Here is an 18,168-nt window from a genome sequence, read left to right on the forward strand (position 1 = left end):
ATTAAAATCAAGAAAATTTCTCAGAAATTCACCACGTATATGATCATCAAAACCTTTAAACAATGAATTAATAATACGATTCTTCACGTCATGCAAAGATATCGAATATTATATAGATAAATTATCATTTATAAGGATTTTTGTCTTCACTTAATAAAACTAACTTTATCTTATCAACTATAAATAATAACATTGCATATAATATAATTGTATGAAAAGGCACGTTTTATGTTTCTATTATTATTCAATTCATTCAACATTCTCATATTTACAACAAAAAACCATGAGAACATGTTTTTTCTTATCAAAAGAACCTAAAAAAATACATACATTTTACTGGACGACACGTTGATTGTATATTTAATCTTATCTATTTAACCATAAACGTTTCTAAACTATTCAGAAAAATGGTTTCCGCTAAACAAAATGTATTACATATTTACAATAATAAATTAATAACACAAATGCAACAGCTAACAATGACAAAAAAAACAACACACACACACACAACTCTACCCACACATACGAAGTTAAATACACCTACCAAATGAACACCCATAAAATTCGGGTACGCTATAAAACATCTTTTGATTTAGCTATTTGTTCGGAGCCCATTGAGAGTAAGCCCTAGGATTATCTAGGGCACTCCACGCAAAATGGATTTTATCGACACCTCCAGGATATTAAGCTACGTGACATGAATACTAGGCTGGCACTGAGATATTTTCTTTGAAAATATGTATCATCTTCAATTATGAAATAGAGCTGATCTACTTCGCTGAATAAATTTATAAAATCTTTTTATATTCAATCTAGCATAGGTATGCTTAAATATTTCGTACAAAATTGGTTGTCTTTACTGACGATAGTAGAACGTGACAACGTCCGATTGTGCTCCTTTGTCGCTCGTTCCGCGCTCTCGCTTGCACTTCAAGCCTTACATGGAACGCCTCAGAGCGAGGTAACGCCGCATGAGTCATATTTTTTCGTGCGTGCATCCGGCTCTATCGAATTATAAGACGTTGTCACGTCAAAAGCTAACAGAAAAAAGTGTTATTATTCTCTTAACTTACCTATTTCTCAACGAATTAAATGTATTCATAAGTTATCTCATTAAGGACAAAATATAAGTAATATTTACTTTATTTAGGTTTACATCTTATATGAAATAAAAATACCTTGAATAAGTTCCCTGAAGTGTGACAGTAAAATGTTTATTTTAATTTACTGAAGTAACTGAATACAGGGAAACTTTCTATCTTCGACTCATTCTAAGAAAACCAACTTTAGACGAAGAACCTATCGGGTTCTTAGGAAATTGAATTTTTATTACGATATTAAATTAAAGTGTAATACAAGAAAAGCACCTAGTTTAGTGTGTTGTAGAAACACTTTTTGCGTAAATCAAATAATCTATACTAACATTATAAAGCTGAAGAGTTTGTTTGTTTGGTTGGTGGAGTACACAGGAACTACAGTTCCGTTTTAAAAAATTGTTTCAGTGTATCAGCCCATTTGTCAAGGTATATATGGTCATGTTACACTACACTACTGTAAAACTTACATAAAAGCGCCGTTTCATTTATTACTTCAAACAATCAATTAACAGTTCGTGTATTAGCTTATGAGTTTATTTTTAAATCATATCAAATTACCCAAACCTTAACTCTTACTACAAAAGTTTATAAGTAGATATATATTATAGCTTCGTAAAATAAATGACAAGACAGTAGGTAGATAACGAAATTCGTATCATGCACCTGCTAAGCGAGGTTGTGCTTTCCCCTTTGAGATAATACGTCGTAAATCTCCTGTTTATCTTTAACGTCTAATAAAGACACGGTTTGTGTGGATGTTTGTTCCATTGTTTTGGTTTAAGCTCAAACGTTTAGGTATTTAAGGATTTCATGTTATAATCGCTTTTTTACAGATAAGAAATGCAGAAAGAAAGTTCTTTTTAGCTTTTATAAAAAAATGTGAATTGAATAATTAACAACTTAACTGTCCCCATACAATACAAAATAACACTAGCCCACGTCCATCACTTTTTTTTTCTATTAGGGTAAAAAACATTCACATTGTCTTAATAAATTATATTTTATGAAAATAGTTATTGTTTTTATGTATTTTATTCAATTTATATTTAAGCCTCATATATGAGCATGAGCGTGGGATAAAAGATTTTTTTTTCCAAGTTCAATGAGTCATATGTGTACACATCAAGTATAGACAATAAAACTTGATTGATGACCCGACGAACCGAATTTGATGAACCCGACGTTATATTAGACTATAATGAAGCAAAAGGTATAGATATTTCGGACCAACTAGCATCCTTTCACTCTCCTTTACGCAAAAGCCTAACTTGGTACAAAAAAATCGCTGTTGATATTTTATTTCAAGTTGCTGTAATAAAATGCTAGGTGCATTTACAATGATTTGGCATCAGGATGTCCTAAATTGTCTGTTTTGCAAGTACAAGAACATTTAGTTCGACATTTTCTAGGGCTAGCAGCGAGAACTACAGAAAATAACGTGCCTCAGAGACTTTCGCTTTCTCTGACTCCCAGATCTCCAGTTTCTAGTTCATCTCCTGGCCATAGTGTTCAAGAAATTCCGCGTAATACTACAAACAATAAGTTAGTTCGAAAGAGATGTACCGGTTGCTATGAAAAATTAAAAATTCAAGGGCAGTTGGCTCGAAAAGCTAAACAAGTGCACACAGAGTGCAAAACATGTAAAAAAGCATTTTGTTTATATTGCTACAACGAAAAACATAATATTATGTGTTGATTGGTTCTCCTAATAATACTTACAAACATACTTTTCATAATAAACCGTTTTCCTTTTCACTGTATTTTTTGTTTTATTTCGAACAAATAGGATACACACACCTACCTACCTTAGTACCTACCACAGATAATGTATAAAACTTTTGCGAAAATTTATTTCAATTTCTTGAAGGTTAGGGTTTTTGCCACACGTTCACGTAATTATATTTAGTATATCACTCCACGTTCATAACAAAAATATACCCCAAAGATTCTTGAAAAAGGAGTCACTTGTGACTCACGAACTTATTCCAAAAGTTCGCCATGAGTCATATGTGACTCATTGGACAGTTAAGTTGTTAAAAATGGCTCTACTAAATATCTTGTTTCCAATAATATCCTCAAATTCGATTAATACTGATGTTTCATAATTTGAGGAGTTTAAGAGTCAAAGAGATTTATTAAATTGTATCAATAATATTTTACAGTTAGGACAGTCAATTTATTTCATCTATGGTATTCAGAAATGTAATATTTTATTTTCTAAGTGATAGTATATATATGATTATTATTGTTCATATGATATTATACAAAATTAAATTATATATATTACGACAATATATTTTAAACCCAGGAAGCTTATCTGTACGAAATTTATAGAGGTGTCGTAAGTCGATATTTCTTTTGATGTGAGAGATTAAATTTCGATAATAATTACGTAGAGCCAATAAACTATTCAATTTTCGTATATAAAGTGATAGTTCCAGGTAAGAAGTCACTTGTATTCCAATACTTGGTAAGTGAACAAGAACTAAAATAATTACAAAAAAATATATTAACTATAGGATTAGTTAATTAAAAATAAATAAATACCATTTCCTATAATTATAAAATTATCATTCAATAAATGCATCTAAAATAAACTGTAGCAATCTTATAATTATACTTTTATACCCAAAAGTTTAAAAAAATGTATTCATAAAAGTATACCTGAACCATGCCTGAACACAAAGTTCGCGTTCACATAGCATCCGAAACATTGCAATAGTCTCCTCACTTATAAACTTTCAAATTGTTTTCACAGATAAAAAATGAAATTCTTCGCCGTCCTCGCCACCATCCTCGCTGTGGGCTCCGCCCTCCCCAGCTCCTGGACGCTCCAGGATCTCAGCGCGGCCCTGACCAACCCCAACACTGACCCCGCTGTCATCCCCATCCTTGAGGAGGCTCTGAACAACTTATACGCTGCCATCCATGCAGGACAAGATGTTGTAAGTCAAAATAATGTTCATTTTTTGAGTTTATATAGTAGCTACAGCCTTCAGTTTAACATACAAAATGTTTCAGAAAGAATTAAACTCCCATATTTTATTTTACCATCATTTTATAGATACTGTAAACTGTTTAATATTTAATTGTCGTACAAAAATAAGTAGTGTGTAATAATACTCGTCAAACCAAAAATCATTTTTTACTTTTCCAAATTTGTAACGAGTGTGCACTCTGTGTTTCAGCACTCGCCTTTTACAATATATTATGTTATAAATTATTTCATTCAAAATCTACTGAACCATTTACAAAGAAAATCTTGCCTAGCCCAACTCAAATAACTTTCGCCTTAAAAAATATTAATTACATTGTAATTTCAGGACTCCATCTTGGTGCCAATCCCCGGCATCGTCCCCGGCGAAACTGACCTGACACCTTCCCCCGCCATCCCCCTCCCCGAACCCGTCGCCGCCCCCCGCAGCCCCTTGGTGCAAGTCATCGTCAACGTGAACAAACAAACCCAACAGGTAACTTATTATTTGTAGATAGTTTTGTATTTACAATTGGTCGATAATACTTAAAACGAATGAATATTTATGGGTTTACGAATTTTTACTTTCCAGATCACCGAAGTGCCCATGCCCGAATCCCCCGCCATCGTGCCATCCCCCGTTGATGTGATCGACGTTTCCCCCGTTGACATCATCGACGTTTCCCCCGTTGACGTCATCGACGTTGCCCCCGTTGATGTCATCCCCTCCCCCATCCAGGTGAACCCCGCCCCCGCTCCCGTTGTCATCAACCCCATTGACGTCATCGCAATCAACCCCGAACCCGTCGGTGTTCTCGAACCCAGCCCCGCTGTTGTCGGCCCCATCCGTGTTTAAAGATCTTCAACATTTAACACATCGAATAAAATATATACAATCCCTATAATTATCGTCACCAACCTGTAATATAATGATTAATAAATTATTGATATCTGTTTACGTTTATGGTTTCATTTTTATACTAATGATTGCACTGTAAAATAACGTTACCAAGCAATTCGTAATGAAAACTGATCAAATAATATCTAATTCATTTGTTTATTGGATACATATCGGGATAGGGATAATCATATAAGCCTGTGTCACGTAAATCCAATTAACTACTATTAAATCTATTTCATTTTGACTCATTAGTAAATTACGAAATCATAGGGCATTACATTTATGATAATACGATTTCCAACTAAAGTTATTCGGATGAATATTTGATTTATTGGTCTTCGTTTCTATAGCCTTTAACAACTCTTTCGAAGTGAGACTCAGGAACTAAAAGTTCTACAATATTTTCACTCAAATTGAGTAAAGTTTTAAAATGTACTTTGCGGTCTAAACTCAAGTCTGTTTGAAGTTTCAACTTAAAATATGAATTATTTATAAACCAGGAGACGCATATATCGTTTGAAACTTTACTACAAACTGGAACAAATTAAGTTTATTTGGTTAGTTTTATTTTGTATATTAAAATCGTCATCAATTTTGTTTACAATAACAGAGGCTCTTCGTGTTTATACCGTTACAGTGTTATAACATTATGTGCCAACATAATATGATTGTTTTACCATATATGTGGTAGCCATGTGGTAGCATTCAGTTTGATATATTGTTTGCTTTGCTACTTCAGAAGTCTAAGCAACTGAAATGACAGCGCTTTACAAGCTTCCAAAACCGCATATTAACAACAACATATTTTGAGCAACATAATATTACATTAATGTACTAACATACAAGCATGATGATCTGTACATCCATCAATCACAAGTATAAAGCGTGACGCTCTAGTTCGTTAGAAAGTATATCAAAATGTATCTTAGGTTGTTGACTTAAAATTCATATTAAAAGGGCAGATTTTATCGCATTTATCGAAGTGTGTCTTTACATTAATGCCGTTGGCAGAAAGACTGCGATATGTTTGCGATCGATCACTTGTAAGTCCCCGCTAGAGACCGCTAAGCTTTTGTGTCCACAAGAAAATACACTCTTGTCAAAAGTGTGTAAAGTTTCAATAGTAAAGGAAGTGTCGATGCTAAAGTGCTATCCCCTTAGCAGAGAAATGGCAATGTACTAACGAACAACTGCTTGGTTCTGAAACTTACCTATTTGTGTTACGAAAGTGATACAAATATATAGATAGATATAGTATTTACATCACATAATCAATAATTAAGAACTGAACAGCCTGAATTATGCTCGATGTATATAAGTTAAAGAAAATGATATTTTTATTAAAGGCACCCGTTTGAAGTATTTCTATGTCATTTCTATGACTCTTTGAATATCGTTAAGATTATTGCGATAAGTTCACTTTTACATTAGTCAGACAACTGAAACTTCCATTCATTGAAGTTTTTTCTTTTCGTTTTTTTTTTTTATCAGATAGTTACTTTATAAAAAATGGAATAGGCTGATCCATACATAGCGAGCTGCCTCGAGAGGCAATTGCATCAATCATCGAACGATCGCGTTATGTGGACCTGCCTAATCACTTATTGATAAATTACTAATGAAATGAAAAAACAACTCACTGATATATTCGTGGATTCGAACTTGAAACATTTCATTAAAATGTGTTAACAGCAAAATCACAGTCTCTTATACCTATTCTAAATATGAGGAATGAGGAACCTATCTGCAACAAATTTATATATGCATTTAAGTGACCGTTATGCTTATATTTATTATTGCACACACAGCGTTTATTATGTTCCAAAATAGCACATACCTACCAATCTTAATATTCCATTACCTACCAGGAACATTACATTACCAGGAAGAATTTACTTTACGACTTACTTTACTTCTTTGGAAGATTCGTCGAGGAATATAAAAGCAAACAGAATCGAATGCAATATGCACTGAACCAATTTATTCAGAGATCTCACCTCAGAATGCAAATTCAGTATAAACATTGGAAGAGGATTCATTATATTTTAACAAAAATACATTTCTTATATATATATTGTAAGCTATTTCTTTTATTGGTACAATAGTGTTACCAATAAAAGAAATAGCTTACAACAACATAGTAATAACGTTGACATTGACATCTTTCACGATAATTTTTATAGTTTTAAAAATAAAATAGTAAATTTTATTCAGTGACTGTGTTGTATTTTTGATGTATTTGATGTATTTGACATATTTTATTTTATGTGTTTTGTGTGATTTTATTAATTTGTATTGTATTTTATGTGTAAATTGAATTGCCATGTTTTAATAATTGAATTTAATATATTTTTTATTTCATGGATGTTTAAAATTACAAAATTTTAATCATGTTATCATTGTAGTATTAATTTGATGTATTCTTGATAAATTTTTAATTATGTGATGAATTTTATGTTTTATATTTATTTTTTTTTTCGTCAATGGATGATAAATTTGATTATGTATTTTTAGACTTTTAAAACTGAAAAATTTTAAGACATTTTCTTTTATAATTGTTGTATACGCCTGCTTTATGGCCAATTCAGTTTATGAAATAATTATTAATGTATTTCTGTAAATTGTATTAATTGAGTCATTATTGGTGTGTCTAATAAATAAATAAATAAATAAATAAATAAATATATTTCTCTCGCTGAATTTCTTCACACCTAAATTTCTGAAGATGCGTCTGTCAATAAATTTACTGATAATTGAGCCTACGTATTATACAAGCAAAAATACACCTAAGGAATGAATGAACTATCGATTATTACACAATTTGGCTATACTATTTGGAAATTTCACAATTAAAGCAAGTATTTTCAGCCTGTCTTAACGAGTAGACTGGACGATCGTTTCTCCACGTTTCTCTAATAGTTGTTATTGGAAGTCATATTACACAGTTTAAAGTTAGATTACTAGACTAATTGTTATTACTTATACCTTTAAGATTTGTACAAACCTACATATTATAGATCAATTGCACTTTTTGAACGTGTTGTAACTTGTAAGTATGTAACATCTTAATATAAAGAATACCTAAACGCGTTTCAAATGTGTGTATTTTTGCCGCTCGCCTTGCTCCGTATTATATCAATCTATTTGACATGAACATAAACAGCGTTTATTATTTCTTTTATGAGGGAATAATCAATCTTCCTAAACCGTTTCGGCATATCATAAGCTTTAATAACCACAATATAATGTGTAATAAAGATATGTATGTGAATATTTGATAAAACTTTGCTACTATTTATCTCTTATATATATTATTACGTTTTGCCCGCGAATGCATATCAGATAAGATATAGGGGAATAAGTAGATATATTTATAGATTTAATTGTAAACCTTCTTGTAAAATGAATAATGCAAAGTAATGTAAAATACATATATTGAAATTTAACTTTCTTCCAGGATTAAATAAATATAGTAAAGGTACCTACTCTTAAGTTGGCCAAACAATTAATAAACCAATGTATTATTAAAGTTACACTTATATCACGGATTACTTACGGGACGCTTAAGCACGTGCTTAATTTCAAACTCTTTGATGTTTCTGCTTTAACCGTAAATTTAACGGGCTAATTTAAGTTTAACCAAAGTTACTGTTTATGCTTTGTAATGGGATAAACTTGTCGACGTCAAATAGCGTAGTTTTGACTAATGAATCAAAAGCGTAGCAGATTCATGTTTAACGATTGCCTATCGAAAATAAGACTGAGAAATCCTAAATGAATAAAATAACTAATGCTTTACAAAGTATAATAAATAAAAGTATCAAAGGCCATTCTACAGTTTACATTTATGTCTTTACAGTAGATACATAATATGAAAACTATACCTAAATGTATCTACAGACGCTCCGATTTGGTTGGTGCCAACCATATCGGAACCGACAAGGCAACCATTCCAACATTGCTACAGATTGTCCGACGGTTGGCCTTCCAGCCGTCAGTTGACCATAGAGTAATATGTCAGTTGACCATAGTACGAAGAGAATGGGCTAAATTCTACTATAGAAATAGAGAAAATTACAGTCATATGCGGCTCTTACAACTTATTTTTTAAGGTTTTTAATGTAGCCGCACTGTCAATTTTTTTTAATACTTCTAACATAATAAAATACGCTTGATTTCTGGCATCTCTATTTGCGTAATCTTTGTTACTTAAGTCCCACAAACAGGGAAAGTCTTTATATAGTTCCAGCAATTTTATTAATATGTCACGTTCGGTGACCGTAACTCCCTCGGCGTTCATGTTGACGTCCTACACCGGCGGCGTTGTGAATGTGAATGAGCCAATTACCTATATTACTCTATGGAATGAGCCGATTTGGTCGGAACAAAGCTTCCAGACGTTCCAATTTGGTTGGATCGGATAGGAAGTTGGTTTGGTCGGTATCGCCGGCGCATCCGACCACGTCAAACCAATATTAATAATAATTATGTCGGACCGACCGCTCTCTACACTTTCCGATTTGGTCGTGGTCGGATGGTTGGCACCAACCAAATCGGAGCGTCTGTAGATGCAATAAATAGTGCATTATTATAGCATCTACAGACGCTCCGATTTGGTTGGTGCCAACCATCCGACCACGACCAAATCGGAAAGTGTAGAGAGCGGTCGGTCCGACATAATTATTATTAATATTGGTTTGACGTGGTCGGATGCGCCGGCGATACCGACCAAACCAACTTCCTATCCGATCCAACCAAATTGGAACGTCTGGAAGCTTTGTTCCGACCAAATCGGCTCATTCCATAGAGTAATATAGGTAATTGGCTCATTCACATTCGCAACGCCGCCGGTGTAGGACGTCAACATGAACGCCGAGGGAGTTACGGTCACCGAACGTGACATATTAATAAAATTGCTGGAACTATATAAAGACTTTCCCTGTTTGTGGGACTTAAGTAACAAAGATTACGCAAATAGAGATGCCAGAAATCAAGCGTATTTTATTATGTTAGAAGTATTAAAAAAAATTGACAGTGCGGCTACATTAAAAACCTTAAAAAATAAGTTGTAAGAGCCGCATATGACTGTAATTTTCTCTATTTCTATAGTAGAATTTAGCCCATTCTCTTCGTACTATGGTCAACTGACATATTACTCTATGGTCAACTGACAGCTGGAAGGCCAACCGTCGGACAATCTGTAGCAATGTTGGAATGGTTGCCTTGTCGGTTCCGATATGGTTGGCACCAACCAAATCGGAGCGTCTGTAGATGCTATTACGATTAAATGTAACAGGAATTGTCAAATAATGTCACATGTCATTATCAAAGCAAATCAATCGTGAAATATTTATTTGTTATCTTTAAAATATCATATTTTAGAGCATTAAACTTTTGCAATTTATTTTATTCAATTATGTTCAATCGGTTATTAATAAATAACAAATCATTTAAAATAATTAGATTATATTCTGGTCATAAAGCTCCGCCAGTTAAAAAGAAAGACGTGGATCCCAGAAGGGTATTTAAAGTATACAGATATGATGGAATTCTATCGAAAGATAAACCCAAAATGAAGAACTATGACCTCGACGTTAGCACATGTGGCAAAATGGTACTTGATGCTATGATAAAAATAAAAGACATGGACTCATCGTTTGCCTTCCGACGATCTTGCAGAGAAGGTACTATTAAACATTTATTAATTGAACTAGACTTTCTAAAACACGTTTTTCACTGCAAAATACATAATTTGTTATTTATCACAGGTATTTGCGGATCCTGCGCTATCAACCTTCAAGGAAACAATTGCCTCGCTTGCATCACAGAAATACCGCCAGATAAAACGATATCCATCTATCCAATACCGCATATGTATGTGATTCGAGATTTGGTCGTGGACATGACACATTTCTTCAATGCCTACGATGGTATTCGGCCATATTTGATCAGAGAACGCACCAGTGATTTGGGGGCATACCAATATGCACAGAGCGTTGAAGACCAGGCGAAATTAGTTGGCCTATATGAATGTGTTCTCTGCGCTTGTTGTTCCACAGCCTGTCCTAGTTATTGGTGGAATGGCAGACGGTTCCTGGGTCCAGCAGCTCTCCTCCACGCGTATAGATGGATCATAGACTCCAGAGATATGGACACGGCTGCAAGGCTATACGACTTGAGAGATGACTTCATGGTGTACCGTTGTCATACCATAATGAACTGTACTTTAGCCTGTCCGAAAGGTCTGAACCCACATGTAGCTATTGCGTATCTTAAGAGGTTAATATCTCGTGTTGATAAGAAACAACCGGAAGGCATTGATGCTTTGAAGTTTGCGTCGGGTGCGAAAAAGAAATGCTAGAATTTGTTATTTGTGTAAAATGCTTTTCAATGTTTTAAAATAAAATTTTATGATTACCCGACTCTGTAATTGCTAAGGTACATTTGTTCAAAACTTTTTTTTTATTTTAAATAATTTTTCAGATCACAAATCTGGAAGAAGATTTTATATAATTAATATTATTTCTAACGATCAATAAAATTGTCTTATTAACCGACTGCAGAGTAAATAAATGTAATCAATTGTAATCTTTAACTAATATAAATATCACATATCTACTATCCACGACCACCAATATGAATTGTATACCGACTACATAATATTCTAAACAACTCAAAATATCCACAAATATTATTCTCAAGCCATTTCCAAATATGGCTCTACACTTAAGTTCTAAAAGGCACAAAATATACCCCCGAAACTTGATGATTGAACGAATACATCCATTCTCTTTGAACTTCGATCCATCATTGTATTGATAAATTGATCAGACGTGACTTAACCAACTTCATCGTGTAACATCATTTGTAAAGTATTATCGACCTTATACTTTGATGATAAAGTTCATTATCTAGATAAATACAGCGCAGCGTAATAAGGATTAAAATTTAGGACTGTGTTGTAGCTTGCTACTCCTTAAATTTAGGGTTGTTTCCTTGTTGTTTCAAACCAACAACTACGGCTCCATGTTAACTGAAATTTTGAAGATTTTTATATTAACAAAAAGAAAGTTTACTTACCTACTAGAAAATATCTTTATTTAAAATTGAGATTATTTTTTTTTTACTTTATTACTAAGAGAACCTTAAATAAGATTCCGTTTACTAATTAAAAAAGTAAGGTTACAAAAGTTAGGTTATGTTCATTTAAACTTTGATTTTATATGAAACTAAAAACTGCAAATAGATATAAATAAATTTGCAAGTTAAATCATAAAGTTCCATCTACACCACTTGTGTTTCAAGTTTGCTCTCAGAAATATTATCATAAAATATTTAAAATTTTCTAGTGCTCTTCGCGTACAAAGATTATAATATGAAAGTTGTCATTTTGTAGAGTTTTTATTATCGGAATGTTTTTTAGTTATATTTTAATGTTTTAAATTATTGTTTCTTTTGTATATAGATACAGTATTCAGTAACGGTTTTTTATGTTCCTAAATTGTATTGGTATATATAATGTCAATAGTTAAACGTGAAGAATTTCAACATAATATAACTAAATTATAATAACTTTTAAAAAGTAAATAAAATAAAATTCATTTTCCACCGCGTAGTAACAAATATGAAGAATGAATACTGCCAATACCATTCATAAAGAAGAATACCTACAATTCATATGATTGAATATTGGACCCGAGTAAAAATGTTTTTCAAAAAACATGGTCAAATAAAAGGCTTTAGGTACTACATATGAATAATAACAAACGGTCACCATATAATTTTTATTATCTATACGGGCGCAAAAACAACCCTTTACGAATACTGTTATGACGGCATTTTCCCTTAGGCGTCCAAATGGAAAACAACATTGTTTTATTGGCAGATTGCTCTAATATAGGTATTTTTCGTTATTTTTTGTAGGCATAGAATACTAGTTGAACCGGCAAACGTTGTTTTAAAAGATAACTAACTCTGATTAAGATAACTGACTTAAATACCTAGTGCCTAGTGGTATGAAATGTAATATACCTACCTAACGAAATAGCACAATCAATTCATTAAATCTATCAACCCGTTTCGTAGAGTTTAGTTACATGCACTGTGGTATTAGGTTTTTTTTTAAGTAAAGAATAGTGAGATTGCGTAGGCTATTTAGTGCAACTTAATCTCAAATAAATTTAAAAACAAACGTAGTCCTATATAAAAGGTTTAGTTTCATTTAAAATGGCACTATAATTATTACAAGTTATTTAATTGAGAAGTAAGAAATCCATTACTTAACCTAAATAACGAGGTTCTTACGAAACGATTCATCAACGTCAAAATATAAAAACTTAACACTTGCGATGTTTTACATTATTCCTATATACAAAAAGCAATCTTTTTCTTAACGTATTAGCTTTTTCTAGAAAACTGTAGCAAACCAATGATGGATACGACAGAAAACCCCTAAAAAAATTTATAATATTAAGCATAACATTTATCATAAGACGTAAATTATATGCTCTATTATTAAAACATTTATAAAAACGTATTAAATACAGCGCTTTTAAAATATACATCCATTTACAACTTTACATGAAAGCGAAAATATCGACAAAGGCCTTTCACAGCATCGCCAATACTGGCTTCAAAAATATGATAAAAAATAGATCGGATTTGAATTCAATATCGAAGATAAGACTCTGCATTTTACAGCAAAAATAATTCCATTAAAATGGATAACAAACGATGTGTCACAAAAAGAAATTATGATGTCAATACATTGAGAGCTCGGGGTATGTGACAGGGGTCTATCAATAAATCCGGATACACGCAGTCGTCCATAAAACTAACCCTTATCAAGGGAAAACTGCCCGCCGCTAATACATTTTTACCACTCCCAGGAGATGTACATTGATAAAAAGCGAACGTTTGTACTTCAAATTGACTGGAATCCGTAGTGGAAAATAGGATATACTCTTTGGGCTAAAATAGAACTCGATTAAGGGTTGGGAATATACGCCAAATTTTTTCATCCGATAGTCTGATCACTGTTGGCACTTGTCATTCTCAGGAACTCAGCCTTAAGCAGAATTACGTAATTTAAATCTTTACTGACTATTTATACGATCGTTTAATAGGTGCTTAAATAATAAGAAATATTATGCATTTTTGTATTCGAGCTCTTCCAAAATCCGAAAAAAAAACGTCGTAACAATATTCAAAGTTATCGAAGTAGGACACCATAAAAGTAATTACGTTCCTCCCATCCTGTTTAAACCTCTTATTACACTTGAAAAGTTGTCAAAATTCAATACCACAGATATATTAGCCATAAGAATTGTAACGAGCGACTATAAAACAGAAAATGCTCGCGGGAACAATTAAGGTTTCAAATTATGTTAATGACTCTCTAGTTACGAGGTCGGATTTTCTGGATTTGAAACGATTTAGCTGATCCTCTTAAGCCTATCAACAGTAATGTAGATGTGTAGATTGTGATGTAGCATTTTAAATGGAAAACACGCGCCTGTTTAACAAGCTATTTCTTAGAAATATATTTTTACGAACGAGCTATTTCGTTAACCAATTGGCTTGTACTGAAGAAGAACATCTATTTCATTCCAACTTTCAATTCTACTAATATTATAAATGCGACAGTTTGTGAGAATGGATGTTTGTTACTCTTTCACGGAAATACTATAGGTAGCTGAAGACCCAAAATAAGACTTGGCTACTTACTTTTTATTCCGGAAATCCCACAGGAACGCGAACTATGCTGGTTTTTCTTTGAATACACGGGTCAAGCCGAGAGCGGAAATCTAGTGTTTTACAAATTTTACTATCACCATATCATTGAGTGAAAACTAAAGCTTCGCCTTATTAATTTCAAAGCAATCATCGTCCACACAATTAATATGAAGTGATCGCGAGTATCGTATAAATGCCTAACACCAAAAAGCTGAATGTGATAGATCCCAACCATCCATCTCCATTGTTCTTACTTCCTGACAATTATATGGAGAATAAAATTAATCTGCCCGTATTAAATATCCCAGTAATTTGACCCCATTTCGTTATCGTGGAAGACTGATGTGCATCTGTTAATTTTCTTAAGAATTTTTGGGATCTTAATTGAGATTGATTGAATGCTTTAATTACCTGTAATCTAAATTAATATTGTAGTACAATTCTCTTTTTGTATAGCTATTGTGGGAAAATGTAGATTTAGGTATGTTTTATTTACCCAACAAATTATGTGATACAATATTTTGACAGATAAATTATGCAGTACCTAGAGCTGGTGAGATTTGCAAGTGAATATTTATATGTAGATAGTAATGTCGGTATAAAAGTTATCAATTATATACCTTTATTCGGAAATCTTGTAGTAAGTAATGAAGTAGATAGGTATATTAGATTTGAAATAGAAAACAACCCGACAATGTTAACTACATAATAACAAGACACTATTCCAAAAAGGTAAGCAATAAACCAAACAACGAGCACAAATATATATCTACAACCCGCTTTTAAACTACGAGTATAGTCCAATTGTGAATTGGGTCATAAACTAAAGCTATGAAATACGTTATAGCACAAGATGGGGATGATTTACGACAGTTAACCGACCCTAATTAATCTCCAGTTAACCTGCCGTGCCGGACACCTTGAGTAATAACACTAAGATAATTAGGGAGGCACTCGTAAATTCTTCATCTTCAACATTGAGTTACTATAATGTACGACGTAGTACATAGTAACTCAATGATCTTATATATAATGAATAGAATAAATAAAGTTCCGTTTCAATGGACATGTAGGTATCATTCGGTGGTAAAATTATCATTTATTATCTACCTTCCTACTATCATTGCAGTAGGGATATGATCGGCATTTATGATTTTAAATTAACTTTTACAATGTACGATATATTGATTACATTGTATTATATTACATTTTATCGAGATATCAAAAAATGAAAATACGACACGGCACAGCAACATGTAACTATCAATTTTTATTCATTTAGGTATTATACATAATAATATTAGGTAGAAAATAGAAATACCATTCTAAACGGACGCTTTTAAAATACTGAATTATAAATGTTTCCTTAAAATTCTTAAACGAGTAAGAATTTAAAGCACAAAATTAAAAACATCTGTATAATATTTTACACAAATGATATTCTGAAACTGGATATTTTTTATTCGCACGATTTTGTTTTGCATTTGCACTAAATGCAATTATTGCGGTTGTGGAGGCAAAAAGTTTAAAATTCTCGCTACAATTTCTAACTCTGTTTCTATTTTCTATTAACGGAAACTCGGCGGTATTTTAAAAGCTGTACGCTCGTGTTTTAAATGATATTTCAGTTGAATAAGTGTTTTATTTTCGTGTACCTACCTATCATTTGCATCAGAGTTTAATTCAGTTGGAAACGGAAACGTACCTATACCCAAAATTTCTTTTAATTGTTCGAACGCTTACACAATTAATTAGATACAAATATTAAATATTAACATTGGCTAAACAGCATCAGCTTGATATAAAATATCAATAGAATCTTGGAAAGAAGCTAGCATATTGTCCTTTTCCACGTCATTTAACTTTTATAAAGTATGAAAATCGCCACAAAGGAAACTGCTACCACTTTACCTTACCACAATATCTTTAAAAATTACGTCACGTAATATCAACAGTAACGAATTTATCTTCCTCGTAAAATCGCTAACAATAAATACCCTGCGTCGGAGCGCTCTTCAAAAGACGTCACTAATTACATTGCAGATGCACCTCTTTGTAAAATTAATTTTAAGTGCATTGTTTGCTTCTAGACGTGCTGTTTTTGCACTTGACAAGTTTTGTGTAACATAGGCATTACTTTGTAAGGGTTTTACATTTTTAATCTTCTTTGAAACTGTAGTGTTGGACATTAAAGAAATAAAGTACGTAAAGGAAGGGATCGAAAACATTTGCGCACTGTGATTTTATAATTATGTAGATACATAGTTTAAATATTTTATAGCAATGTACTATTATTACTACATATCAATTCGTTGAGATCTAGATACCGGTTCAAGTAGAAAAACATACGTTGTTGTTCTTATAACATCTAGTCCGGGATACATCGCCCATTTTTGCAAGTGATTACTATCAAGCTAATTTTTCGTGAGTAGCTTTATTTTGATGAGATTCCCAATAATTTCATGTACGAAACTCTCGATTGTGGTAGCTTACAGAGGTAACAAGGATAAAAATTTTTGATTTGACGGTTCTCAAATATTTATTACGCAATTTGTAGGACAATATGTCTGTTGAATTATATAAGTATTAAATAAGTGAAAATAAAAAAATCAGCTGGTTAGTAATCATTTATGATGACTTCGTTATCGATACACATTGGAAAGGGGGACTCTTTGATCAAACCATAGATTTTGTAGGACAAATATTTTTTCGAATAATTTAGATAATTATCTTGAGATTGAACAAAAAAAAACATTCAGTTAGTAATTAATATTTGAGAACCATCAAATCAAAATATTTTATCCTTGTTTCCTCTGGTAGCTACCACAATCGAGAGTTTTGTACATGAAATTATTGGGCATCTCATAAAAATAAAGCTACTCACGAAAAATTAGCTTGATAGTAATCACTTGCAAAAATGGGCGATGTATCCCGGAGTAATCATGCCACGTGAGCAAAAATATTCCTTTTGAGAACAGACGAAGTGTAGGTCCGATAGTATTAAATATTAGTATGAAAATGGCTTGGTCCAAGATATTATTTTTATGTAGTATATTTATGTAGTACTACCGCATTCCCCGCATTATGCCTTGGAGCATGCCAGGAATATATTTACAATAGAAGTTCAATTCAGGTAAGTTCGTTGAATTGCACAATTATATACGCTTACGCGCCATACGCTTTTTCCTTCTAAATTACGATGCAATTTAGCAAATAACGTTTCCAATACATACCTTCAAGACAAACCGCATGCAAAACTAGTTCGCAAATAGTATTGAAGCCGTTACAATGTAAGGAGCGTTCAATAGCACCAATAATTGAACACGAATGCCATTCAAACTATTTCCAACTAAGAAGTTTGTACGTGGATGGTACGTAATGACTATGTCATCGGTTCCCAAAGAGTTAGAGCGTATACGCACTATGCGGGTAGCCGCATTGCGGGTAGCCGTCCGGCTGAC

At 32.6% G+C, this 18,168-nt stretch overlaps 2 protein-coding genes across 2 annotated transcripts; both read left to right on the forward strand.

The window, feature by feature from the left end:
* The first annotated feature begins 3,860 nt into the window (after nt 1-3,860).
* LOC149476850 (uncharacterized) lies at nt 3,861-5,029 on the forward strand. Its single transcript, XM_089711091.1, has 3 exons — nt 3,861-4,042; nt 4,421-4,567; nt 4,664-5,029. Exons 1-3 carry the CDS (start codon nt 3,863-3,865, stop codon nt 4,925-4,927), a joined length of 591 nt encoding a protein of 196 aa, XP_089567217.1. The 5' UTR covers nt 3,861-3,862; the 3' UTR covers nt 4,928-5,029.
* Nucleotides 5,030-5,995: 966 nt separating this feature from the next.
* Nucleotides 5,996-11,333, forward strand: LOC149476851 (succinate dehydrogenase [ubiquinone] iron-sulfur subunit, mitochondrial-like). The gene is made up of 3 exons (XM_089711584.1): nt 5,996-6,015; nt 10,436-10,656; nt 10,741-11,333. The coding sequence occupies exons 1-3, from the start codon at nt 5,996-5,998 to the stop codon at nt 11,331-11,333; spliced, it is 834 nt and encodes a 277-aa protein (XP_089567710.1).
* Nucleotides 11,334-18,168: the final 6,835 nt, after the last annotated feature.

Source organism: Colias philodice, chromosome 26 (genome assembly GCF_061535455.1).
Source record: "Colias philodice isolate Cphi_HAF_F1 chromosome 26, ilColPhil1 Martin Lab GWU primary, whole genome shotgun sequence".
Taxonomy (NCBI): domain Eukaryota; kingdom Metazoa; phylum Arthropoda; class Insecta; order Lepidoptera; family Pieridae; genus Colias; species Colias philodice.

Excerpts from the sequence above, each read along its gene's own strand:
- LOC149476850 (XM_089711091.1), top strand. The coding sequence starts at position 3,863 with ATGAAATTCTTCGCCGTCCTCGCCACCATCCTCGCTGTGGGCTCCGCC. Across the intron at positions 4,043-4,420 it reads TCCATGCAGGACAAGATGTT|GACTCCATCTTGGTGCCAAT; the intron begins GTAAGTCAAAAT and ends TTGTAATTTCAG. Across the intron at positions 4,568-4,663 it reads TGAACAAACAAACCCAACAG|ATCACCGAAGTGCCCATGCC; the intron begins GTAACTTATTAT and ends TTTACTTTCCAG.
- LOC149476851 (XM_089711584.1), top strand. The coding sequence starts at position 5,996 with ATGTTTGCGATCGATCACTT. Across the intron at positions 6,016-10,435 it reads ATGTTTGCGATCGATCACTT|ATTATATTCTGGTCATAAAG; the intron begins GTAAGTCCCCGC and ends TAAAATAATTAG. Across the intron at positions 10,657-10,740 it reads CCGACGATCTTGCAGAGAAG|GTATTTGCGGATCCTGCGCT; the intron begins GTACTATTAAAC and ends TATTTATCACAG.